Consider the following 26,146-nt stretch of genomic DNA (forward strand, 5'->3'; position numbering starts at 1 on the left):
CATATTATAGGATTTGTATATATATATATATATATATATAAATAAAATGTTATACATTAAAGGATTTTACTTTTTAAAATAAATATTATTTGTGGGGGGGGGCGGGAAAAAAAAAACAGGAAGAAGGGCACTGCTAGCTCATCAGGTGATACAGAGGGTAACCGGTGTCACCCACAAGCTCCTCCTACACCACGCCCCTAGGACTTTATATTTATAGATCATAGGAATTATTATAGCATTTTAATATATCTCTATATATTTGTGGGAAAAGGATACCGCTAGCTCATCAGGTGATACAGAAGACAAACTGCCTCACCCACAAGCTCCTCCTACACCACGCCCCTAGGACTTTATTTAAAGAATTGTATATATTTTAGGATTTTTAATACTTTTATATATCATTATGGGATTTTTTTTTTAATGTTATACAAGATTTTATTTTTTATATTTAACTTTTTTTTTTATATGAAGGATTTTAAGATTTTTATATTGTAAAATATTATTTATTTTTTATAGGTTATAGTTTTTAAACGCAATAAAATCCTGTAATAATATATAGAAATAAAAAAAGACAAACTCCTATATTATTTGATGTATAATTACTATTATAGGATCACAAGTTCTAGAACTCCTCCACAAACCTGGCCTGTCCCTGACTGGTGTGCAGTCTACATGCTGGGACTTGTAGTTCACCTGCAGAACACAAGGGGGGGGTGACATCCCCCCCCATGGAGCACGCGCTTCTCTCACCCCCCCCCGTCATCCCTTCTGCTGCTGATGACAATAACAATCATCATCACTTTCTCTCCCTGGAGCTCCTCCCCCCGCCCCTCCAGCGGATCCAGCCAATCGGAACGCCGCGCACGTGACGAGCGCTCCATGCGATGACCTCATCCCTGGTGTGGGATGACGTCAAATTCAAGATGGATGGAATCACGGCGGCAGGAGCTCGCGGATGAATTGCGGACCGGAGGGAGACGACAGCCCCGCGGTGAAGATTCCGCCGCCCCGGGCCGGGAGTGACGGTGGGTTATCCGGACGTCCCCGTAGAGCCAGGCCCGCGGCCTTTCCCTGACGTAACAACCCTGCGGTGCTTTCTCCGTCCCTTGGTTGCGTCTGCCCCCCTTCCCGGGAGCGCCGCAGCCTTCGCCTAAAATAGCTGTCAGCTCGCCTGCCTCTCTCTCCCCCTCACACACCCTTCTGTGGAAGCAGCTGCCACTGCGCATGCGCCGAAGACAGTCTGAGGCGCCGCGGACTGCGCTTGCGCGCTGTTTCGCCACGTGACGTGCCGCTGGCTATTCCCATTGGCGGAGTGTGCGAACTGTTGATTTTCGCGCTAGGTTTGTCCCCACTGAGTGAGTCATGTTGGAGACCGTTATATCTCTTCCTAAGACGTGGTCTCCGAGAAAATGGCGGCGTGAACGTATCATTTAGTGACAACTTTGCGTGTTTTTTGTTAAAGGGGACCTGTCAAAACTAGAATTGACATTTTCTAAAAGTTACCAATTAGTATTCTGTTATACTTTATAGGGGGATTATAACACATCTAGATTGATATGAACTTTATACACTGAACATTATAAACACAACACTTTTGTTTTTGCCCCCATTTTTCGTGAGCTGAACTCAAAGATCAAAGATTTTTCTATGTACACAAAAGGCCGATTTCTCTCCAATATTGTTCACAAATCTGTTTAACCACTTAAGCCCCGGAAGATTTTACCCCCTTCCTGACCAGGCCCTATTTTGCGATTTGGCACTACGTGACTTTAACGGACAATTGCGCAGTCGTGCGACGCTGTACCTAAACGAATTTCACGTCCTTTTTTTCCCACAAACAGAGCTTTCTTTTGGTGATATTTGATCACCTGTGCGATTTTTTTTTTTTTTTTTTTTTTTTTTTTTTTTGTTATCATGCGCTATAAACAAAAAAAGAGCGACAATTTTGCAAAAATAACAATATTTTTCACATTTTTTATATGAAATTCCCCAAAAAAAATGTAAAAATCAAAATTTTTTAACATTTTTGGCCAATTTGTTTTATGCTACATATGTTTGGTAAAAAAAATCGCAATAAGCGTATTTTGATTGGTCTGCGCAAAAGTTATTGCGTTTACTAACTAAGGGAAAGATTTCTGTAATTTTTTTTTTTAACTAGTAATGGCGGCGATCTGCGTTTTTTTTTTTTTTTTTGCTGGACTGCGACATTGCGGTGGACAGATCGGACCCTTGACTGACATTTTTGACACTTTTGGGGGTACCAGTGACATTACTACAGTAATCAGTGCTATAAATATGCACTGTTACTGTAAAAATGACACTGGCAGGAAAGGGGTTAACTCTATTGGAGAGGGAGGGGTTAAGGGTGTCCCTAGGGGCGTGTTTCTAACTGTGCAGGGATGTGACTTTACATGTAACAGCAGAGATCTACGGTCCTACATAGCAGGATCGTATTATCTGTGCTGTTACACAGGGGAGAATGACAGGCGGCTTTGTTTACATTAGCCGCCTGCCTTTCTCCCTTCCCGATACGTCACTTTGCCTGGCCGGGGCTGACCGCCGCAGTATATGTACTTGCGGCGGTCGGTAAGCGGCTAAATCTGTGTTAGTGAGCACTTCTGCTTTGCCGAGATAATCCATCCACCTCACAGGTGTGGCATATCAAGAAGCTGATTGGACAGCATGATTAATGCACAGGTGTGCCTTAGACTGACCACAATAAAATAAACTGGGATTCATCCGTGAAGAGAACATCTCTCCAAAGTGCCAGGCGCCATAGAATGTGAGCATTTGCCCACTCAAGTCGGTTATAACAACAAACTGCAGTCAGGTGGAGACCCCGATGAGGATGATGAACATGCAGATGAGACGGTTTCTGACAGTTTGTGCAGAAATTCTTTGGTTATGCAAACCGATTGTTGCAGCAGCTGTCCAGGTGGCCGGTCTCAGGTGATCTTGGAGGTGAAGATGCTGGATGTGGAGGTCCTGGGCTGGTGTGGTTACACATGGTCTGCAGTTGTGAGGCCAGTTGGATGTACTGCCAAATTCTCGGAAAGCCTTTGTAGACGGCTTATGGTAGAGAAATGAACATTCAATTCACGGGCAACAGCTCTGGTGGACATTCCTGCAGTCAGCATGCCAATCGCACGCTCCCTCAAAACTTGGGACATCTGTGGCATTGTGCTGTGTGATAAAACTGCACATTTTAGAGTGACCTTTTATTGTGGCCGGCCTAAGGCACACCTGTGCAATAATCATGCTGTCCAATCAGCATCTTGATATGCCACACCTGTGAGGTGGACGGATTATCTCGGCAAAGGAGAAGTGATCACTAACACAGATTTAGGGTGCTTTCACACGGCGCACCGTCCAACGAGGTCTGTTCTGCTCAGCGGGGGATTGATCCCCCGATCCCCGCTGAGCAGGCGGATGACGGCTCTGTCTCCGCTCTGTGTGCGAAGACAGAGCTGTCAGATCCCCGCTGTCCTCTATGGGGAGACCGCCTGTCTGTTCTCTTTCGATCCCATCCCATCCGATCCTCCAGACAGATGGAAAACAGGGTTTCCATCCATCTGGATTTCACAGATCGGAAACGGATAGCAGTGGGTGTCAGCAGAGATGTCTCCGCTGACATCCGCTGCCCCATAGGGATGCATGGAGCTTCCGATCAGGTCCACCTGAAAAACTGACAGGCGGATGGAATCGCCAGTGTGAAAGGGGCCTTAGACAGATTTGTGAACAATATTTGAGAGAAATAGGCCTTTTGTGTACATAGAAAAAGTCTTAGATCTTTGAGTTCAGCTCATGAAAAATGGGGGCAAAAACAAAAGTGTTGTGTTAATAATATTGTTCAGTGTAATTAGTGTTCTCTGCAGGGGTTATCCACCAACCACAAGGGTGACCAAACCCTTACTGAAAAACTCTTTTTCTCTTACGTCCTCCGACAGTCGCCGCCTCCTCTAAGTCATCACTGTTGGGTATTGACTTCCGCTCCGCAGGAGTAGCTAGGCACCGAAAAACTTTTTTTTTTTTTAACCACTTGCCTACTGGGCACTTTTACCCCCTTCCAGCCCAGGCCAAATTTCAGCTTTCAGCGCTCTCACACTTTGAATGAAAATTGTGCGGTCATGCAACACTGTACACAAACATCATTTTTTTTTTTACACAAATAAAGCTTTCTTTTGGTGGTACCGATTCACCACTTGGTAAATCAATAAATAAAGACCTGAAAATTTTGGGGGAAAAAAAACACAAAACTTTTTCATAGTTTGTTGTAAACTTTTGCAAACAGATCATTTTTCTCCTTCACTGATAGGCTGCACTAATGAGGTGGTATCGATGGGCATTGATGAGGTGGCACTGGTAGGTGGTACTGGTGGGCACTGATTGGTGGCATTGATAGGTGACACTGATGAGGTGGCACTGATAGGCAGCACTGTTGGGACTGCACTGCTAGGATACTGATAAGCAGTGCCCTAATTATCAGTGTAGATGTCCCTTTTACAGAAGCTGGTTATCGGCTCTCTGCTCCTCTCCTCATGCTGTCAGCGTAAGATAAGAAATGCAGATAACTGGCATCTGTGTACCTCCGTGATCAGCTGTGACGACACAGCTGATAACATGGTAAAGAGCGACGACACAGCTGATCACATGGTAAAGAGCCGCTGATTGGCTCTTTACCTCAATCTGTGATCAGCAGTGTCTGGGGGGACACTGCAATCACAGAGCACGTGCTCGCGCCCCTCAGTGGGCATAATGAGAGTCCATCACATGACAGCCTCCCAGAACTAGCCCACCACGCTCTACCCATCATTTGGCTATAGCGTGGTCAGAAGTTGGTTAAACTACTTGTCCGGGGCAATTGTGACGTTTTTCACACACACGTTAAAATCAGCATTTAATGCTAGAAAATTATGTAGAATCCCCAAAGCCATTATTTTTATTTCTTAAGGCTGCATTCACATGTCAGCATATTGATCGCGGGCGGAATCGCAGCGATTCCGCCCGCGATCCGGAAATCATTGCAAATCGCGGGACGCATGTGCGTTGCCCGTGATTTGCAATAGCACCCCAAACGCTGTGCAATGTTGCTGTGATTTCCGCCTGCCGAAACGCGGTAACATCGCGCAAAAAAAATCGCGGGGCGCATTACGCTCCAAAGAAGCTCTCTTACTTTTTGGGGCGTAATGCGTCCTGCAATTTTTTTTTTTGCGCGATGTTACCGCGATTCGGTAGGCGTAAATCGCGGCAACATCGCACAGCATTTGGGGTGCTATTGCAAAACACGGGCAACGCACATGCATCCCGCGATTTGCAATGATTTCCGGATCGCTGCGATTCTGCCCGCGATCAATACGCTGACGTGAATGCAGCCTAAAGCATAGGCCCTGGAGAATAAAATGGTGGCTGTTGCAATTTTTTTTTTGTGCCACAATATTTACAAAGCTGTTTATCAAACACATATATTAATGAAAAAATGAAATGCAATGAAATTAATTTTAGTGCAGGCAGACATAGTATAATACCCAATGTTTGGTATAATATAAAAGAATCTGTTGCATCAGTAAATAGCGAATTTGTCAAAATTTTCAATTGTGAATGCCTGGGAAATGGTGACAAATTACAGTACCTAAAATTATCCATAGGTGGCGCTTAAAAAGCCTTACAGGTTATCAGTTTAGACTTCTAAGTGGTTGTAAAGGCTGACGATTTTTTTTCCCTTCATGCATTCTCTTCATTTAATTGGAACTTTATGCTGGGAATTGAACATTGGCGGACTGGCAGGATTTTTAATGCAGAAGAGATATTCTTTGCCTCTTCTGCTTCATTAAAGCTTCTTACCTGCCTGTCCGCCAATGTACAGTAAGCTGCACAAGCCCAACTCACTGTACATTTTTAGCAAAGCTGAATCTGATGGAACTCCAGTGCATGTGCAGGAGTGATGTCATGTCCGCCCCGGCCAATGACAGTGACCAGCGCTGGAGAACCTAGAAGCCGGCTTCCTGAAGATGTCAGCCAGCGAGGAGTTCCAGGGACGGCACACTGCTGAATTGAAGGTTAATATAGTTCCACTTTAAGGTCCAAAAACCTTCAATTGTCTGTTCCCCCAACTCCTCCAATAAATTCTTACCTGAGTGCGATCTCGTTCTAGCGCTGTGCCTGAGAGCAGCACTGCTCTCTCTTCCTTCCTCAATGGACTCAGTAGCAGCAGCAGGAGCCAATAGCTCCACATGATTAGACTACAGGGTCAGAGTGAAACGCGTTGGGAGGCATGGTCTGGTTGGAGCCCGGGCAGGGGGTGTCATAAACCTCCTTACAGTGTTTTGCTGTGATGTGCGACTTCCTTTGCTGTAGGACTTCCCTTCCTCATTGCATACTTAAACTTTCTCCCACCCCATTCTAAAACTTGCTCCCACCCCATTCCAATCCCTATTCTAACTACCCTGTAAAAGAAAAGATGTCTATACTTCCCTATTCTGAGGGTGCACTGGTCATCTAAATCAGTGTTTCTCAACCTTTTTCCAGTTGGGGCACCCTTGAAAAGTATTTTCAGTCTTGGGGCACCCCTGTCCAAGGCTTGAGTCACGTTACTGTGTGTCGCTGAACACGCGCACAATCGCGCTTGTTCCTGGCAGACAAATGCTCTGCTCTTTAGGGATGCCATAAATTATTGGCACTGTAGGGGGAAGCAGGAGCACAGCACACCCCCCCCCCCCCCTATTACTTTCACTTTTGAGGCTCTCTATCAGTGCTGATGTAGTTTGGCAGGGGATCGGGAGATAGGGCTCATCTGATAGCCCTTTTCTCCCATGATCCTGTGGCACACCTTAGAACCTCTGGCGGCACACCAGTGTGCTGCGGCACACTGGTTGAGAAAGGCTGATCTAAATGGTTTCCAGCAGTGGCTTCAGTCAAGAGGAGAGATTGCCGACATTGGCTGCAGAGCCTGGGTGATGACGCCACCCATAGCCTTACAATGGTGCATCCATTGTTGGCTTTCCTTCCTCTACACCAGGGGTCTTCAAACTATGGCCCTCCAGCTGTTCAGGAACTACAAATCCCATCATGCCTAGTCATGTCTGTAAATGTCAGACTTTTACAATGCCTCATGGGACGTGTAGTTTTCGCAACAGCTGGAGGGCCGTAGTTTGAGGATCCCTGCTCTACACTGAAGCTGCCACTAGGAGCCGATCACGTAACCAGACCGGAGCGCTTTTCCACCTGGGGGTGGGACCAGGTTTAAGTATAGTTAGGATTTGGCAGGACTTACACTTTAAGTTCATTACCCTTATGTAAGCTCTGACAAAAACATGGAGCTTACACAGAGATTAGACTCGGGGCTCTGACAGATTAACAGCGAATTTTGGAGTCATTCGGGGATGGATAAGACGTAAACAACAAAGTGTAGCACCCATACGCCTCTTGGCTCATAAGGAACATAAGGGGGTGTGTGTTTGTATGAATTAAGGTGCACTACAGATTGCTTTTTTTTTTCTTTTTTTTTTTTTAACACCGGACCTTACTGCCAGCTATATCACAGCGAGAACCTCTGTAAATTCATGAGGCCTAATAAATATTTAGGCATGGCATGCCATGCGTTAAATGATGAGTGTTCCCTGTTTTAACACACTACATGATCTTGAAGCAGACCTTCACCGCCGCATCAATCTCCTCCTCCACCCCTCCTTCCATGCATTTATCTTCAAAAATCCTGGGTGTGCAGAGAAATGCGACGCTGGTCTGTCAGGTATTCGGGCAGAGCTCTGTGTTGCATCTGCACACGCCCAGAGGATTTCATTGTATACACATAAATGCCTCCAGATTTTGGTTTATGAGTACTATAGCAGCCCATAGCTTCTTTCTGCATGCGCAGAAATCCTGTGCATGCAAAGATGCACTGCACAGTTGTGGCGAGCATGCGCTGAAACTTGTCCTTAGTACCGCACTGCCTTCTGGGACAAGGGTGACATGGCAATTCCAGGAGGCAGTGGGGCCCGGTCTAGGCCGTAAAACAGGAAGCGTTGCCTTTAAAGCTAGAGATGCACAGAGATTTTGGAGGTCGAAATACACCCGCAGAAAATGGTGTTTTTAGCATTTTGCTCATAGGTGCCAATAATGGTGCCGAAAACGCATGTGATTTTGCTACAATTTTACACGATTTTACGATGCTTATTGTGTGTTTTTCATAGGTCATGTGACTCAAAAACAACATCTGAAAACGTAACACGGGTGCTTTTATTGATACGTTCTTGCTGAGTATCAGTGCATTTCAAAAGGGAGGTGCGTTTTTGGTGCGTTTTTTTTAACTGACCAAAAAATGCAGCAGGCAGGATTTTTACCACGACAACTGAAACACAACGGACCAGTGTGAAGGCATACATAGAATTTTAAAGGGATACATTTTGCTTGCGCTAAAGGTGCCAGTAATGGCTGACTATAAATTCATATTCATTTAAATCCATAATAATAATTAAAAAGTTGAATATAATACAGTTTGTGTGTGTGTGTGTGTGTGTGTGTGTGTGTATATATAGTATTTAGGGATGCACCTATCCGGTTTGCGGATCGGATATCGGCGCCGATATGGCCATTTTTGATGGATCGGTAACATTGACCGATCCACTGGCCACAGGTGCAGTAGTAGTATGGGATGGGAGCCGCTACTTCCTGTATAGGTCCGGCTCACAGGCGGAGTGATATCAGATGCACTCCGCCTGTGAATGGAGGAGCCTCACACATGAAGCAGCGGCTTTGCTCTGTACTGCAGCCACTTGCTTTATGTGTAGCTCCGGATCGGTTCCGGTATCGGTATCGGTGATTTCACAATGCCAGGTATCGGATCCAAAAAGTCGGATCGGTGCATCCTAGAGCTGCACGATTAATCGTAACAGAATCGAGATCGCGATTCACTCCCCCTGATGATCTTAACATGACACTTGCTCGATTCTTTACATAGCTATGAGGGAGCAGCTGTCAAAAAAAAAAAAAAAAGCCTCCCGCAAAAGCCTATCAGCATTAGTCTCCCACTGAACTGTAAACACAAATGATTACATTGTATCTTTTCTTTCCCTCTGCCGGAGGAAGGAAGTTTAACCTCTTAAAGACTAAACCTTTTTCCTACACTTGTTGCTTGCAAGTTAAATCAGTTTATTTTTCCTAAAAAAGTAGTTAGAACCCCCAAACATTTATATATATTTTTTTTTAGCAGAGACCCTGCAGAATAAAATGGTGATTGTTGTAAATTTTTATGTCACACTGTATTTGCGCAGCAGTCTTTCAAACGCAATTAATACACTTTAATGAATAAAAAAATAAAACAAAACCGTAAAGTTATCCCAATTTTTTTTATAATGTAAAAGATGTTACACAGAGAATCGTGAAAGAATCGTGATCTTTATTCCAAGCAAAAAAAATCGTGATTCTCATTTTGGCCAGAATCGTGCAGCTCTAGTGCATCCCTATTAATATAATGTATAATATTATTATTTTTATTCTTTATTTATGTATTTTTAAACTGTCATTTTTGGTTTTGGCCAAGTGCATCTTGAATTTTCGATTTCGAAACCAAAATTTCCATTTAGTGCACCTCTACTTACAGCAGGAAAAAGGTAAAAATATTAAGTGAAATTTTTTTTTTCTTATAAAATAAAAAACAAAATCACCACACTTACCAAACAAAATGTCCAACCAAATATGCTTTGTTGGCGCTAGTCACTGCTGTGTGTTCCCACACCAAATAAATATCAAAGATATCAAAAGTGCAGCGCAACTAAAAAAAAAATAAATGAATAAACTATATAATATTGTGCAAACAAACCTTAAGAATATGAGGAAGTCACTGTATCACGCGATGATACAAGGGAGGATCCACGCAATGTCATCCTGCCCAGAAGTTTGAGGTGGCCCATCTTTGATATCCATACATAGATGATCAATTATCCATAAGGGGCAATTTGAATGTTAAAAAGATGATTTAATCTAATGCACTGGATGCTTGAGTGCACTTTTTTTTGTAAGTATTTTTTAATCTTTCTGGCTAATAAACTATTAAGTGTGTTTGATGCTGCATCATGTGAGTTTCTCTATTCAATTTTTTCTGAATGGGCTGGCTTCTGAGATGTATGATGATCTAAAGCAACCAATAGTTCCTTGGAGGATCGCAGCTGAGTTTTAATCCAGGTTGTTGGGAAAGCACATGTTGACCTTACCTGTGTGTGGGCCATTCCTTCAGGTAAGCGGTATCTGTGAGAGGTGGTGGCACACCGTGGTGGTGGAGGACTTGTGTATTTTTGGAGCATGCATGTGTTTATTCACTGTTATTAATGGGGAGACAAGAGGTTTAAGACTAAGAGCTTGGACTTTATATTAGAGGTGCACCGAATGGAAATGTTGGTACCAAAACCGAAAATTCAGGATGCAGTTGCCCGAAACTAAAAATGGCATTTTTGGCGCCATTATCAGCACCTTTTATTTATCGGCAAATGCCGAAAACACCATTTTTGGCCGCCGAAATTTCGGTGCATCTCTGTATATTATTTGGAGGACTTTTTGCACTATTACTGATATATTGGCTTTGGGGGATTTCTGATATTTGGTCACGTTTATAATTTTTATTGTTATGAGACTGTGTTTTATTTATTTTTATATATATATATATATATATATATATATATATATATATATATATATATATATATATATATATATATATATATATATATATATATACACACACATAATAATAATAATAATAATAATAATAATATATATATATATATATATATATATATATATTTTTTTTTTTTTTTTGTATTCTTATTAGGACACATATAAGGTTTATTTGCACAATCCTATATAGTTTATTCATTTATTTTTTGAGTTGTGTTGCACGTTGATATTAAAGAAAAAATAAATTCTAATTTTTGTAAAAAGGAGGGGGAGGAAAAAAAGGGTGCCATAATGAGTTAGGTTCTGCATAACCTATCGCAGAAAAACCCCCTAAATTTTTTTTTTTTTAATAGTTTCATGTCTATTTTTTGTTTTCTAGGTTTCTCAGAACAATGGATGGCCTTCTACATTACATAAATCCAGCCCATGCCATTTCTATTCTAAGTTCCTTAAATGAGGAACGCTTGAAGGGTCAGCTGTGCGATGTTCTTCTGATTGTTGGAGACCAGAAATTTCGAGCACACAAAAATGTGTTGGCCGCCAGCAGCGAATACTTCCACAGCCTGTTTACAGACAAAAACAACGAGTCTCAGACGGTCTTTCAGCTGGACTTTTGCGAAGCTGACGCCTTTGAAAATGTCTTGAACTACATCTATTCCTCATCGCTGTTTGCTGAAAAAGGAAGTCTTGCGGCCATTCAGGAACTAGGATACAGCCTTGGAATAAGCTTCCTGACAAATATTCTTTCCAAAACCCCACAGGCACCATTTTCTTCTTCCAGCAAAAAGTCGACTGTCCAAGAGGAAGATGAAAGTGGGTCTCAGCAAAGAAGCGTTATCGTCTGTCAAAGTAGAACCGAGGCACAAAACAGGGACTTGTGTAATCAGGACAAAAGCCACACAAAGCCTTCAACGTCTTTGGGGAAAGCACCTTCCGTTAAGCACCATGTGCGCCCGGGTGATTCTCTTGCCAGTTTCTTGTCTTCTGAAAGAAAGTGGCACGGGTCCTCTAACTCAGGTGAACAGCCCTTAAGCGGGTCGCTGAAGCGAAAAGCAACATTTCATCAAAAGATATCTGAAGGACATGATGCTGTTATGAATGACTATCCTTCTACTGGATCACATCCAAGGGGAAATGAGATTCTGAAGAAGAAATTAGCTTCAGCATCTTTACTTGGCTCAACGGAATCTCTATATTCTTTGCAGAAAGCTGAAAAAGACACTTCAGAAATGAAGGACGAAAGAAAGATACTGTGCTATCCTCAGATAGGACTTGGAGGTTCTTCTATCAGATCCTCAAGCCAACAGATTGATCGTAGCGGTCCACTTGTTAAGAGTCTTCTTAGAAGATCATTATCAATGGACAGTCAAGTTCCTGCATACTCACAAAGTATTGACTTGCAATCCGTTCATGGAAGAGCATCTCCACGGGATAGTCCAAATGAGGATGTGCCTACTGGAATTTCTCAAAGGCACACTTTAAAAGGAGCTGTAGATAAACCTGGAATCCGAGACAAGGACCAGGAAAAGAATATCGATCCGTTAAGACCCTTTACTTCATCACAGGCAACGTCTACAGAGAACGATTTATGCATAAAGACTGAGCCTAGCAGCCCTGCTTCAGAACCATCAGAGGCAATGCGAATAAGAGATGCTGCTCAGAAAAGGAGTAGAGCATATCCTGTTAAATCTGAAGACTTTCGTTTGGGTACTCATTCAGCTAAAAGAAAATTTCATCCAGAAAAAAGAATACCACCTTTAAGAGTAAAATTGAAAAGAAGTAGTTCTCCAGAATCTGATGGGAATTATGCTGAAGACTCTATAGCCCATGGCGATTTCTCAGATTCAGACGATAGCAAGGAAATGGTCATTGCAACGCCAGATGTCCTTCAAAACAAAAAATTCAAATGTAAACACTGCCTTAAAATTTTTAGATCGACAGCTGGTCTTCATCGTCACATTAACATGTACCATAACCCCGAAAAACCATACTCATGCGATATTTGCTACAAAAGGTTTCACACAAATTTTAAAGTGTGGACACACTGTCAGACGCAACATGGCATATTGAAAAATCCATCGCCTGCTTCAAATGCACAAACCGTTTTGGATGAAAAATTTCAAAGGAAATTAATAGACATTGTAAGAGAACGGGAAATTAAAAAAGCACTTATGTTTAAGTTGCGAAGGGGGAAATCGGGCTTTCCTGGATCTTCTAGTAGCCAAGCACAAGCCATGAAAAGAAACTTAAGATCAAGAACCAAAGCTGCTTTTACTTGCAACCAGTGTGGAAAATCGTACCGTTTTCTTACGCAGTATAAACAACATCTCAAAATGCATCCAGAAGAGAGGTCTACGTATAGCAACAAGACCATCAGGCCTAAGGTAGCTTCTCCTCCGAAGAGCCCAGTGGAAAACAAGGAGGTGTATCCTTGCCGACTTTGCAATGTAAAGTTTGCTTCATTTCTTGAGCAAGGGAATCATGAACGCATGTGCAGAAATGCTACTCTATGCCCTTACTGTAGCCTTCGGTTTTCAACCCCAGAACAGAAAAACGAACATGAACCAAAGTGCGAATATAAGAAGCTGACATGCCTTGAATGCATGCGAACATTTAAATCTTCTTTCAGCATCTGGCGTCATCAAGTTGAAGTCCACAACCAAAACACGATGACGCCAACGGAAAACTTTTCACTGCCTGTGCTCGATCACAACGGAGAGGTCAACAACCCACCAAGGTTGCAGTCTTTGTCTGAGTCCAGCAAAGGGAATAGTTTTCTCACGTCCAAAGACGACGGCGTTTATAGCGATTCTTCAGAACATATGAACTTCGATTCTGAGGATTCAAACTGCCTGCCTGAGGATCTTAGTGTTTCAAAACAGTTTAACGTTAAAGTTAAGGAAGAACCCACTGATGAGATGGACGATAGCTCAGAAGCCATTTACAGTCAAAAGGAAGACATGACTGGCTCTGAGCGAGGCATGTGGTCGTGCGAAAAATGCGGGAAAATATTTACAGTTCATAAACAGCTGGAACGCCACCAGGAACTCTTGTGCTCAGTCAAGCCTTTCATCTGTCATGTATGCAACAAAGCCTTCCGGACAAATTTTCGACTTTGGAGCCACTTTCAGTCGCACATGGCACAAGGAGAAGATGTGTCATCTTTTAAAGAGCCAGAAGCTTGCGCTCCTGTGAGCTCTCCATCCCCACCTCCTCCTCCTCCCCCACCACCACCGCCACCTAAAATACCGCCCGTAGAGCCAGAGAGACGCCCGGCTTTACCGGAAAAATCAGGCGGGAGTGAAAAAGGCTTTACCCCTCAAGAATCCGATACTCTTTTTTACCACGCCCCACCCCTTTCAGCCATTACCTTCAAACGACAATTCATGTGTAAACTGTGTCATAGGACCTTTAAAACTGCGTTCAGTTTGTGGAGTCACGAGCAAACACACAACTGAACCTTCGGTGCTACAAAACATGTTTTTGTTTTGTTTTGTTTTTTTGTTCTGACAGTTGCTACCGATGAGCTCAAAGTAGAAGACCTTTTGAAGAAGATTTTGAGAGCCGGTGATTTTTTTTTTATTGCTGTTGCTAGAAGAATTTTTAAATGGTGTGCAGTAATTTGGTCTTAAATCGACTAGTAAACTAAACCCCATTCCCCCTCAAAATCTGCATTTTTGTCTTACATTATCGGTTTTATATGCATGGAATACCTTACCTGCCCTTGCTTTTACATAAAAAGTTTCAGTTGCACCAACTTATCTTTTTGGTGTTGGTCGGAGACTTATTCTTTTGAAGTTTAGTCACCTCACATCTATAATTCTTCAGGACATGATATTTTTCTTATTTACTGCAGATCGTGAAAGATGATGTAACTATTTTAGTTATCCTGTAGCAATAATCAATACAAGAACCTCAACTCAGTATGTCACATTTTTTTGGGTGAATCTTTGTCTTTATCTGGCCGACCAGATGGTTCTGTTCTGTGCTGTGCTATTAGATTAGCATTGGTAGAAGAAGTATTTTATATTGTTTTAGTATTCAGTAAAACCAGATATCACATGGTTTTTAAAACGTATAGCTATGATATTCTCTTTTTTCTTAAATAGATCAAATTTTGTGAGGGTGAGTTTGACTTCATCTGATATCTAATTTTTTGCTAAATACCAGAGAGGTAAATCCACCCAACAGTTCCTGATGCCACTCAGTCACAAGGTGCTTCTCTCTGCTTAGGTTTGGATACACTTTATGGCCAAAAGTGCGATCACAGCTGTGTCACACATTCCAGTGCTAAACCATAAACATGAGTATGAAAATGCTGTTTTCCGATTGTAGCTTCACTAGTATCCGCTCCTCTTTGAAGGCTTTCCACAAGAATTTAGAGTTTGTTTGTGCCATTTCAGCCCAAAGACCATTTGTGTGTCAGATTCTGGTGTTAAGCCCCAAACACACGCAGCGATTGTTGGCCGTCAATTTTCGGCCAACGTTCGATCGGCCGATTGTCGGCTTGTTAGTATGATGCTTCCGACAACCGACTGCGACTTTTCTGCTGAACAAAATCTGGTGTGCAGGCTATAAAATTTTTGTTGGCCGTCAACAGAACGGCCGATTGTTCGTCAGTCAGTACAGATTTCGGCCGACAAAAATGTGATGCTCAAGACTGGGCATGCTCAGTGAAGAAAAAACACACGAAAAGTAGACCGGAACATGACATCACTTCTGCAGTTGGTTGTTGTTGGCGACCGGAACATGACATCACTTCTGCAGTTGGTTGTTGTTGGCCGACAAAATTTGTGTGCAGTCTAGAGCACATTTCAACCAACACAACAACACTGGACAAAAGACGGCCGATCGGTCGGCCGACAATCGGTGCGTGTGTACGAGGCTTTAGACAAGAAAACCTTAGCATTCCAAATTTAACCCGAAGGTGTTCAGTAGGGTTGAAGTCAGGGCTCTATGCAAGCCACTCCAATTCCTCCACACCAAACTCATCAAACCATATCTCTATGATAAATCAGGGGTGCTCCAGACAAGGAGAAGACCATAAAAGGGGATTAAAAAGGCCATGAGCGAGATATGCTGCAGGGATCTTTTAGCAACAAAATATATAATATTTATATAGTCACATTTGTGGGGTTGCAAGATACCCATTCAAAGGTTAAGCAACTTGATTATGAGCTTGTGGAAAATATGGCATTCTCCATGTGATGGAAGGTTGCATTCAGTGCTTGTCTGGATTTCCCTGGGATGTCCTGTACTTTACGGAGGGATTGAGCACAATTCTTGTATTTAATGGTATAGAGCAGCCATTCTTCAGATCCTGCACCATGACACCATTGATCCTTCTCTGTCTGCAAGGGTGGCATTCTGACTACCACTGTCATAATGCAATCATTCTTCCCACTGACTACCACTGTAAGGGGGGCATTCTTCCCAAATGACCACCAATGTAAGGGGCATTTTTGTTTTCCACTGACCACCAGTAAATTGGTTTAGTCAGGGGTACCCTGAGACCCTGAAGTTATATCAAGGGTTCCTCTGGGTTAACAGGGTTGAGAAAGGCTGGTATGGAGGATAAGGCCCCAAACAAGTAATTCAAAGATGAGGTTAACAGGTACCCATATGATAAGAAGGTACTTCCTTGTATATTCTTTAAAAAGGGTTGGTACTGGTTAAGGTAAGGCATGATCAATGCGTTTCTTGTTTTTTCGGTGGCCATTTCACCAGAAAAAGGTGTCCAGCAGAGGTATTGAATTAAAACTAACGGAGGTCTGATCAGTGGAATTTTCTTCCAGCAGAGGTCCGAAATGCATGTTTGTCTGATAATTCATTTCACAACCCCCCCTCTCTTCTTTTATAACAATCCAATTCGTACATCAGTGTCCTTTGCCCCTTCCCAATAGTGTTCTGAATCCCCCCCCCTTTCACATCAGCACCCCCCACAGCAGTGTCCTCCGCCCTCCTTCACGTCACCCTTCCCACACAACAATGTACTGTGCCCCTCCCACATCATCTGCCACCCACAGCAGTGTCTTCTGACCCTCTCGCATTACCTCCCACAGTAGTGTCCTCCTCTGCCCCCCCACACACATACACACAGTAGTGTCCTCTGCCCCTTCACATCACCCTCCCCCCTTTACAATACCCCCTCAGCAGCACTGTTCCTCTACACCCCTACCCCCCACACACACACACAGCAGTGCTCATTGCCCCTTTACATCACCACCCCCACAGTAGGGCTCTCTTGCCCTTTATACCAACCCCACAAAATAAGGCTCTTAGGCCCCTTTCACACTATCCGTCCGTCGGACGGATTCCGTTTTTCTCAGCGGGGGATCGAGCCGCCGATCCCTCGCTGAGCAGGAGGATGACAGCTGTGTCTCCGCGCTGTGTGCGGAGACACAGCTGTCAGTTCCCCATGCATCTCTATGGGGGAAATCGGATGGGAATGGACCGTCGGTCCGTTCTCATCTGATCCGATCCGCTGGACGGATGGAAAATAGGGTTTCCATCGGTCCAGATTTGACGGATCGGGTGTCAGCGGACATGTCTCCGCTGCCCCATAGGAATGCATGGGGGGACCGTTCAGATCCGCCAAAAAACGGACAGGCGGATCTGAACGGTCCGCCTGTGTGAAATGGGCCTAAGTCTCTTTATATCAACCCCTCCCAATATAGCGCACCCCCCCATTACACAGCCCCTCCTCCACACACACACACAGTAGAGATCCCTACCCCTTTAAATAATCTGCAACCCCCCCCCCGTAGTCCTTTCTGCCCCCTTCACATCCCCCCCCCCCACACACACAGTAGCGTGCTATGCCACTCTTCATCACCCCCCCCCCCCCCCAAAGTAGAGCTCTCTCTGTACATGCACATAAAGCATTGTCCCCTTTCACTCCCCTACCTGACAGGTAGAGAGAGCAGGAGGCAGGACAGAAGACAAAAAAGGCCCCTCCCTCACATATGATAATGTCCCAAATATTCTTTCACTTTTTCCCTTACGCCGTGGAGACCCTTCCCATGGGATCCTAATATTGTCCTCCGTAACGTTATTCAGACATTGCCATTGAGGCTCTTGAGCGCCCCTCTTTCCCCAACTACTTACGTGTACAGCACGCTTCAAATAGGCGGGATTGTGTGCGCTCCTTTATTGACCAACTAATACCAACCCTTTTTGTGAAGACTACATTTGGAAGTAATTTCTTATCACAAGCGCCTCTCCTAGCCTCACATTTTTAGTTTTGTTTTTTTTGGGGCCTTATTCCCTATACCATGTTTTAAGAGCTTGCTTTGCATATACAGGAGCACTGTCATGCCGGAACAGAAAGACTTTCCCAGAATGTTTCCACAAGGCCTGAAGAGCACAATTGTATGAAACATTTGTATGTTGTGGCATTACTAACATCCTTTCCTGGAAGCACCTGAACTCAATAATATGGAGAGGTGTCAACATATTTTTTGGCCATATTGAAATGTGATGATCGGGTTCTACAAACCTTTGGCCATATAGTTTATCTGCTACAAGGGGTTCTGCTTTCTTTTCTTGATTTTTATTTATTTTTTTAACCAAGGTGGGAGAAAACCGAGATTGGGGGAACCGCAGCAGAGAGAGATTGCAGCTGCAGTCTCCATGAGCTATTAAACTCCAGTATGTGGCTCAACCAAAAAAAAAAAAAAGAAGCACACATCGCTGAAATTTCACTTTCGGATGGACTGACCCTTTAAGCTTTTTACAGATTTTTATTTGTATGAACAGAAATCTTCTTCAACAATTCCTCTTCCATCAATTTAGTCATTTTTTTAAAAATTATTTCTGCCAACAACTACCAATCTTTATCATAAAGACAGTTCTTTATCTTAGGACAGTTGTTTTTTTAAGGTTACAAGGCATACACGTGTCTTTTTTATTTTTTTTTATAGTAGCACAAATACTAATTGAAATTCTCTTTGGTTTCATGGTTATCGGAGTGAAACTTTTAGTTTTGTAAAGAAAAACCACACAACTGGGATTACTTGGATTATTTCATTTTACTCTGTAAATTAGATACTAAATAAACTCGGAAAGCACAGTTTTAGGTAACAGAATTAGCGATTTACAATGCTTAATGTCAGTGTTGCTAAAAAAAACAGATTAAGGCTGGGATTATTAATGATCTGTCACACCGTACTACTCAGTGAATTACAATACTTTTATAGAAACCATTTCCAGAGTTGGTTAGGGAAAGTTGTATAAGGTTCAATAGGGTAAATGTGCATAACCGTTACTATTTTTTCCAATAAAAAAGGTACATTTTGTCATCATTTATTGTTGTTTTGATCTAATCTTTATGTGTCATATATCAATCAGATACTGTAAGCATTTACATAGAAAACGCATAATAAAGCGGAATAAGACTCCATTCACACTGCTGCAACTTGTCAGGTGACTTGTCAGCCTGACAAGTCGCGGTCCATTGACTGCTACAGGACCCGTTCTAATAGGAGCGACACAAGTCGCTCCGACTTAGAAAAAGGGTCCTGTACTACTTCGGGGCGACCTCGGAGCGACTTGCATAGACATTATATGAAGTCCGTGCAAGTCGCGCCGAAGTCGCGGTGCACGGGACTTCACAAGTCGCCCCCGAAGTAGTACAGAGTCGTGCTGCTGCAGTGTGAATGCGGGCTTAAACTCATGTTTACCAAAACAGTTACATTCAAGGCATGATGTAAATGATAACTGTCACAGCTGCTTGTGCTCTCAACTGAACTGTCAAGTCATGAAATGGCTGGTGCCATAAGTGATCATATCAAAATATGGTGATCTGTACCTAAATCACAGCGGCTCTCAGCGATCAGCTGATCCCTCGGCTCTCTTCTCTGCCCGGGTGACAGCTCCAGTGGGCAGGCCCGAGCACTGCAGATGACGTCAGCCAGGGAGGAGAGGAAGTGAGGAGAGCGATCGCTAAGTAGTCACTTGATCTCCAGGAGCCGCTGTGATTTAGGTACAGATCTGCATATTTTTTCTATAAGACAGGCACAGGAGCACTTAGTGTTATAATACAGAGGGGATTCGATTTTTTTATAAAAATTATGAGAGGAGCAAGAAGTGGAGGGGTGGGTGCTGACACAGCAGACAGGCAGGGAGGGGAGGGGGAGAGGAGGACACAAGACAGAGAGCAGGGCTGCAGATGACGGAGGCACATACACTGACCACAGTGTCAGAGCTCAGCAGCCATGATATACCTTGGTCAGTGTAGAGGAGGAAGGGCATAAACTGGCAGGATCAGCCAAGTTTTTAGGTGTTACAGGGGGCCAAATGGCACAGCACAAGCACTGTGCTGTATGACATGCTTTAAGGGAACAGTATCTGTTTTTTTTTTTTTTTTTTTTTTTAGGATGACAAGCATTTTAAGGGGGCTTCCACCGAGCCAGGGATGTGGGGAAGAGGCCCTTATCCTCATTAACATAGGGACGATGTGCTTTGGGGGGGAGACCCCTCTACTGTCCTGTTGGGCTGCATGGCCGAATAAGGATCTGGTAAAGATTGGGGTGGATCCCACACTGTTTTTTTTTTTTTTTAACTTTAATGCCGATTTACATTCTGCTGTCAACTGAGAATTCCACTGAAAGCAGATGAGTCGTGTTTGTTAGGATGCCAGCGGGCGCAGGCTCATTAACAACCAATTATTCACTGGTTGTTGAGGACTCCGGCGGGTGCCCATTCCTTAAAGAGGCTGTAAACCCCTAAAAAATAAAATTTCTGTAAGACAAAGGCATAACGAGCTAGTATGCATCGTATACTAGCTCATTATGAAGTACTTACATTAGAACGAAGCCCCCCCCAGTGCCGCACGCTCACCGGTGACACGGCCAACATGTTCGGCTGTCCTGGTTCGCGTCCTCTGGCCATCTGATTGGCCAGAGTCGCGATGGCACCACTCCCGCGCATGCATGTGGGAGCCGCCGTTCACGGCACAGGGCTCTGAGGGAACGGCACAGGCAGCTGTTTCTTCAGAGCGCATGTGCCAATGACGTCATCGGCTGCATGAAATGTAAATATCTCCTAAATGGTGCACGTTTACTTACCTATTTGCTGTACCTATAGGTAAGCCTTATTAAAGGCTTACCTATAGGTACAAGTTATGAGAGAGGGTTTACAATCTCTTTAACAATCAGTTATTCACTGGTTGTTAAGGACGCCAGCTCCTTAACAACCAGCTAGTTTGTTAAATACCACATGGCTAGACCACCCCTTATTTACCAAATGTTTTTGTTCACTTATTTTTTTTTGTGAATTTACTTTTAGACCGGTTTATGCGATATTTACTGAGCGTTTCTTAGTTTTTGCAGTAATTACCGCATAAACCTTTAAGCAACTGACCTTTTAGATATCGCATGAGATATTTGGGTTAAATGTGTCACATGACCCAAATGTCTCATGAATATTCTTTTGTGAATCGACCACTTTATTTTTAAATAAGGATTCCAGGTGTGGATATTTTTACACCTTGGACTAATATAACTATGCATATACTTGAATTGAAAATGTTTCTGTTTTCATGCTACATTCACCGAAGCATTCATATGGTAATTAACTAATTCAAGGAGCGTATATTAATGAGGTTTATTAAAGAGGAAGTAAAGCTTCCTCTGTAACTTGTACCTATAGCTAAGCCTATGATCAGGCTTACGTAAAAGTAATGTAAATATCTCCTAAACTTGCACTATTTAGTAGTTAATTACTTTGCATGCAGCCAGGGACATCACTGGCGCATGAGTTCTGAAGGATTGGCCGCCCTTCCCGTTCCTTAACCGGTTGCCGACTGCGCACAGTATATTTACTGCGGCAGTCAGCCCCGGCCAGGCAGAGTGACGTAGATCTACGTCACTCGCCTGTCACTGGTATTGGAGCCAATAGCGGGCGAGCGCCCGCCTCGGCTCGTTCAGGGAGGAGTGCGGGCGTGTGACCGGCGGACCCGATGTCCGCCGGTCACTCGCCGATCGTCGGTACAGCGGGAGAAAGGCAGAGCGGCTTATGTAAACAAGCCGCCTGTCATTCTCCCCTGTGTAAAAATGAAGATCAGACGGTTCTACTATGTAGAACTGTTGATCTTTGTTTTTACACCAATAGCCATGTCCCACTACAGTTAGAAGCACGCCCCTAGGACACACTTAACCCCTCCCTGTCCAATACATTTAACCCCTTCCCTGCCAGTGTCATTTTTGCAGTAACAGTGCATATATATAGCACTGATTACTGCAGTAATGTCACTGGTACCCCCAAAAGTGTCAAAAATGTCAGTCAAGGGTCAGATCTGTCCGCCGCAATGTCGCAGATTTCCGCCATTACTCGTTAAAAAAAAAAAACCCCAAAAATGACAAAAATCTTTCCCTTTGTTAGTAAACGCGATAACTTTTGCGCAAACCAATCAAAATACGCTTTTTGCAATTTTTTTTTATCAAACATATGTAGCATAAAACAATTTGGCCGAAAATGTTAAAAAATTTTGATTTTTACATTTTTTTGGGGGGGGGAATTTCATATAAAAAAAAGTGAAAAATGTTGTTATTTTTGCAAAGATTACGCTCTTTTTTTGTTTATAGCGCATGATCAAAAAATCGCACAGGTGATCAAATACCACCAAAAGAAAACGGAAAATTTATATCAAATACTTACCGTAATTTTCCTTTCCTGATGGACTCCATGGCAGCATACGTATCGGGTTTGGCCCCGCCTCCAAACCTACCCATAGGACCTCACTCCCATAAATCTTTGCTCCTGTTCAGCACACGTGTTCTGTAACTATCCTCCACAGAAATCCGGGAGGGAACTCCTGCTGCCATGGAGTCCATCAGGAAAGGAAAATTACGGTAAGTATTTGATATAAATTTTCCGTTTTCCTGACAGACTCCATGGCAGCATACGTATCGGGAAATAACTCGCCGTACACACAGGGTGGGCAGGTGCTGAACAGAAAAGTTTTAATGCATTTTGTCAAACAGACAGGACTTGCAAACCAAAATTCACAGAAGAAAGAGCCGCTGGCTCAACACAGTAATGGGATAAGAAAGTGTTAATAGAGGACCACGATGCTGCTCTGCAAATGACTTCAGGAGCCACATGTCTGGATACTGCCCAGGAGGTAGAGATGCTCCGCGTCGAATGAGCTGTAACTACTGCTGGAGGGGTCAAGCCCTTAGCCCTATAAGCCCACTGGATGGTCTGGATGATCCAAGAGGAAATGGATCTCGTCGAGGCTCTTGAACCTTTGTTTTTTCCATAAAAGGTAACGAAAAGATGTTCTGATTTTCTGAAAGAGGAAGTGGCATTTAAATATTTCTTAATACACTCTCCAACATCCAGCGGATGAACCGAAGATTCTTCCTCTTCCTGTCTAAAGGTTGGTAATACTGTTTCTATGTTTTCATGGAAGACAGAGGTCCTTTTTGGTCTCGCATCCAGCATGGGGATGAGCACCACTCTGTCAGGAAAAAAGGTTAAGAAAGGCTCTTGTGTCCCAAAGGACCCAATTTCCGACACTCTTTTTGCTGAGGTTATAGCTACCAGAAACACTGTTATCAGTGTAAGCTCTCTTATGGTCAAAGAATCAGACATGTCTTGAATTTGACTCGCCAGGAAATCCAGAACTAGTGGCAGATCCCACTTGGGAAACCTGGGTTTTCTCTGAGGTCTGATTCTCACTGCCCCTTGGAAGAACTGACGAATTAGGGCATGAGTGGCCCAGGAGATCCCTGTAAAAGCGGAAATAGCCGAGACCTGGACTCTGAGCGAACTCACTGATAGAGGCAAATCCAGTCCTGATTGGAGAAAGCTCAATACATCCTGGATCTTAATTGAAGATTGAGGATCAGGCCTTGTATTCAGTTGTGCAGAAAATTTTTCCCAGATTCTCTGATACACCCTGTTCGTTGAGCTTCTTCTAGCACTAAGTAATGTCGAGATTGCCGTTTCTGGACAGCCTAAAGCCTGTAACCTCCTCCTCTCAACATCCAGACCTTGAGATGTAAACGGTCTGGGCACGGATGGAGTACAGACCCCTGGGACAACAGGTCCGGTCTGAAGGGTAGCGGGATTGGGTCTTGGACACTGAGTAGCGTCAGAAGGGGAAACCATGGCCTGTTCGGCCAGAAGGGAATCACCGCCACTACCTCCACTGGCTCCGACCTGAGTCTCCGAAGGAACTGCAACACAATCGGAATTGGTGGGAAGGCGTATGCCCTGTGGAATCTCCACTGATCCGAGAGTGCATCTATCCCTGATGCTTGTGGATCTCTGAATCTTGAGTAGTACTTCGGCAGTTTGTGATTGCAGGGGGAGGCGAAGAGGTCTACCTCTGGAGAAAACCCCAATGTTAGGATCCAGTCGAACGTCTCCTTGTGAAGGGACCACTCGTTGTTGTCCAGATCCACTCTGGACAAGAAGTCTGCTTTGACATTCTGGACTCCTGGAACATAAACCGCTGAAAGATTCGAGAGATTTTTCTGTGCCCAGGACATAATCGGCTCCACTTCCCTTAATAGGGACCAGCTGCGTGTACCCCCTTGTTTCCTGATGTATGCCACTGCTGAGGTGTTGTCCAGGCGCAGCATGACAGGTTGGTCTTTTGTCAGGTGAGCAAATGCTCGAAGAGCTTGGAATGCTGCTCGGAGTTCTAGTATGTTGGATACTATTCCTCGAGTGGAAAACTCCCACCTGCCCTGTGCCACCTCCGACAGACAGTGGGCACCCCAGCCTATGTTGCTGGCGTCCGAGGTAACCACTACCCACGGAGCTGGCTTCAGAGAGTGGCAGTTCAGCAGGTGGTCTCTGCATAGCCACCAAGGAAGACTCGCTCTCATTGAAGGGGTTAGGAAGATGCGTTGATCCAGATGCCACGTATCCCATTGCTGAAGGAATCCCTTCTGAAAGGGTCTCATCCTCCACAGGGCCCACTTCACCATGGGGACTACTGCGACCATAGTCCCGATCACCTTCAGACATTGACGTGCCTGAAGATGAGAGGATGAGAGGGCAAAGCGAATCCTGTCTCGGAGAGTCCCTATCTTTTCCTCTGGAAGAGAGATAGTCGCCTTCTCTGTGTCGAACAGAGCGCCCAAGTAGATCAGGGACTGAGTTGGAATCAGGTGACTCTTCTCCTTGTTGAGTAACCAACCAAACTTCTGGAGAGTGGACACGACCTGCTCCAGATGAACTAATAGTTGGTCTCTGTCTTGGGACAACAGGAGTAGATCGTCCAAATAGTGGTGAAGACGGATACCTTTCAATCTCAGTAGGGCTACCACGGCCAATAAGATTTTTGAAAAGGTCCGTGGAGATGTTGAGAGCCCGAATGGGAGACAGATAAACTGAAGATGTAATCCTCCCACTTCGAACCGGAGAAACCTTTGAAAATCTTCGTCCACAGGGACATGAAAGTAGGCGTCTTTCAAGTCGATGGACACCATCCAATCTGCCGGCTGGACTGACTGCTGTATGGACAACAGGGTCTCCATTTTGAACCTTTCTTTTTTTATGAATTTGTTCAAGAAGGTCAAATCTATTACTGGTCTCCATGATCCGTTCTTCTTTTGGACCAGAAAGAGCGGAGAATATATTCCTTGGCCTCGCTCGGACTCTGGAACGGAGATGACAGCCCCTTGAGCAATGAGAGCTTCGACGTAAGAAAACAAAATCTGACGCCTTTCTTCTAGGCATGGTATGGCAGTAGGCAGGAACCTTGAGCCTGGCCTCTCCTTGAAGACCCACTTGTGGCCTGAAGACACCGTCCTGACGGCCCAGGGGTCCTGAATCGAAGCCGCCCAGACATGTCGGAAGGAGCGTAGACGCGCACCCACCCGACATGCCTGAGCGGGCCCACCTTCAAAAGGACTTAGTGGGCTCACGGTCCCCAGAGGAGACGTTCTTTGTCGTCTTCCTGGAAGACTGTCTGGATCTCCAGTTCCGGTTGAACTCCCGACCAGGTCTATAAGAACGAGCTTCCCTGGCCCGGTCAGGCACAAATTTTCTGGTAGGCTGTCCTTTCTTGACGTTGAACTGGCGCCGATCCTGGGGAAGAAACCCAGACTTACCGCCTGTAGCCCGGGTTATGGCCTCGTCCAGTTTATTCCCGAAAAGGGAGGACCCCTCAAAGGGAATACGGCACCAAACTTGCTTTGATGCCGGATCCGCCACCCAAGGGCGGAGCCAAAGAGCTCTCTTAGCTGTGACCGAGGACAGCATAACTCTTGCCAATAGACGGATCAAGTCTATGGAAGCCTCCCCAAGGAACGACGCGCCCAGCCTAAGCTCCTGGATTGGAGCGCTTCTGGCCACCTCCTCCGAAACCGATCTGACCGATTCGTCTACCACATCAGCCCAAGACTCCATGGCTTTGGATAGAGCAGCTAAAGCCAGGACTGGCTTACAGGCCATACCTGCTGTAAGGTAGATTCTCTTCAAATCAGAGTCCATCCTTCGGTCCAACGGGTCTTTAAAT

The 26,146-nt window shown here is 44.3% G+C and overlaps 1 protein-coding gene across 1 annotated transcript; it reads left to right on the forward strand.

Moving 5' to 3' along the window:
• Window positions 1-865: 865 nt before the first annotated feature.
• Window positions 866-14,409, forward strand: ZBTB21 (zinc finger and BTB domain containing 21). Its single transcript, XM_082247293.1, has 2 exons — window positions 866-1,025; window positions 11,048-14,409. The coding sequence occupies exon 2, from the start codon at window positions 11,061-11,063 to the stop codon at window positions 14,124-14,126; it is 3,066 nt and encodes a 1,021-aa protein (XP_082103419.1). The 5' UTR covers window positions 866-1,025; window positions 11,048-11,060; the 3' UTR covers window positions 14,127-14,409.
• The last annotated feature ends 11,737 nt before the right edge of the window (window positions 14,410-26,146 follow it).

This window comes from Pelophylax lessonae, assembly GCF_965119305.1.
Source record: "Pelophylax lessonae genome assembly, chromosome: 2".
Lineage (NCBI taxonomy): Eukaryota > Metazoa > Chordata > Amphibia > Anura > Ranidae > Pelophylax > Pelophylax lessonae.

Coding starts and splice junctions, on each gene's coding strand:
- ZBTB21 (XM_082247293.1), top strand. CDS start 11,061: ATGGATGGCCTTCTACATTACATAAATCCAGCCCATGCCATTTCTATT.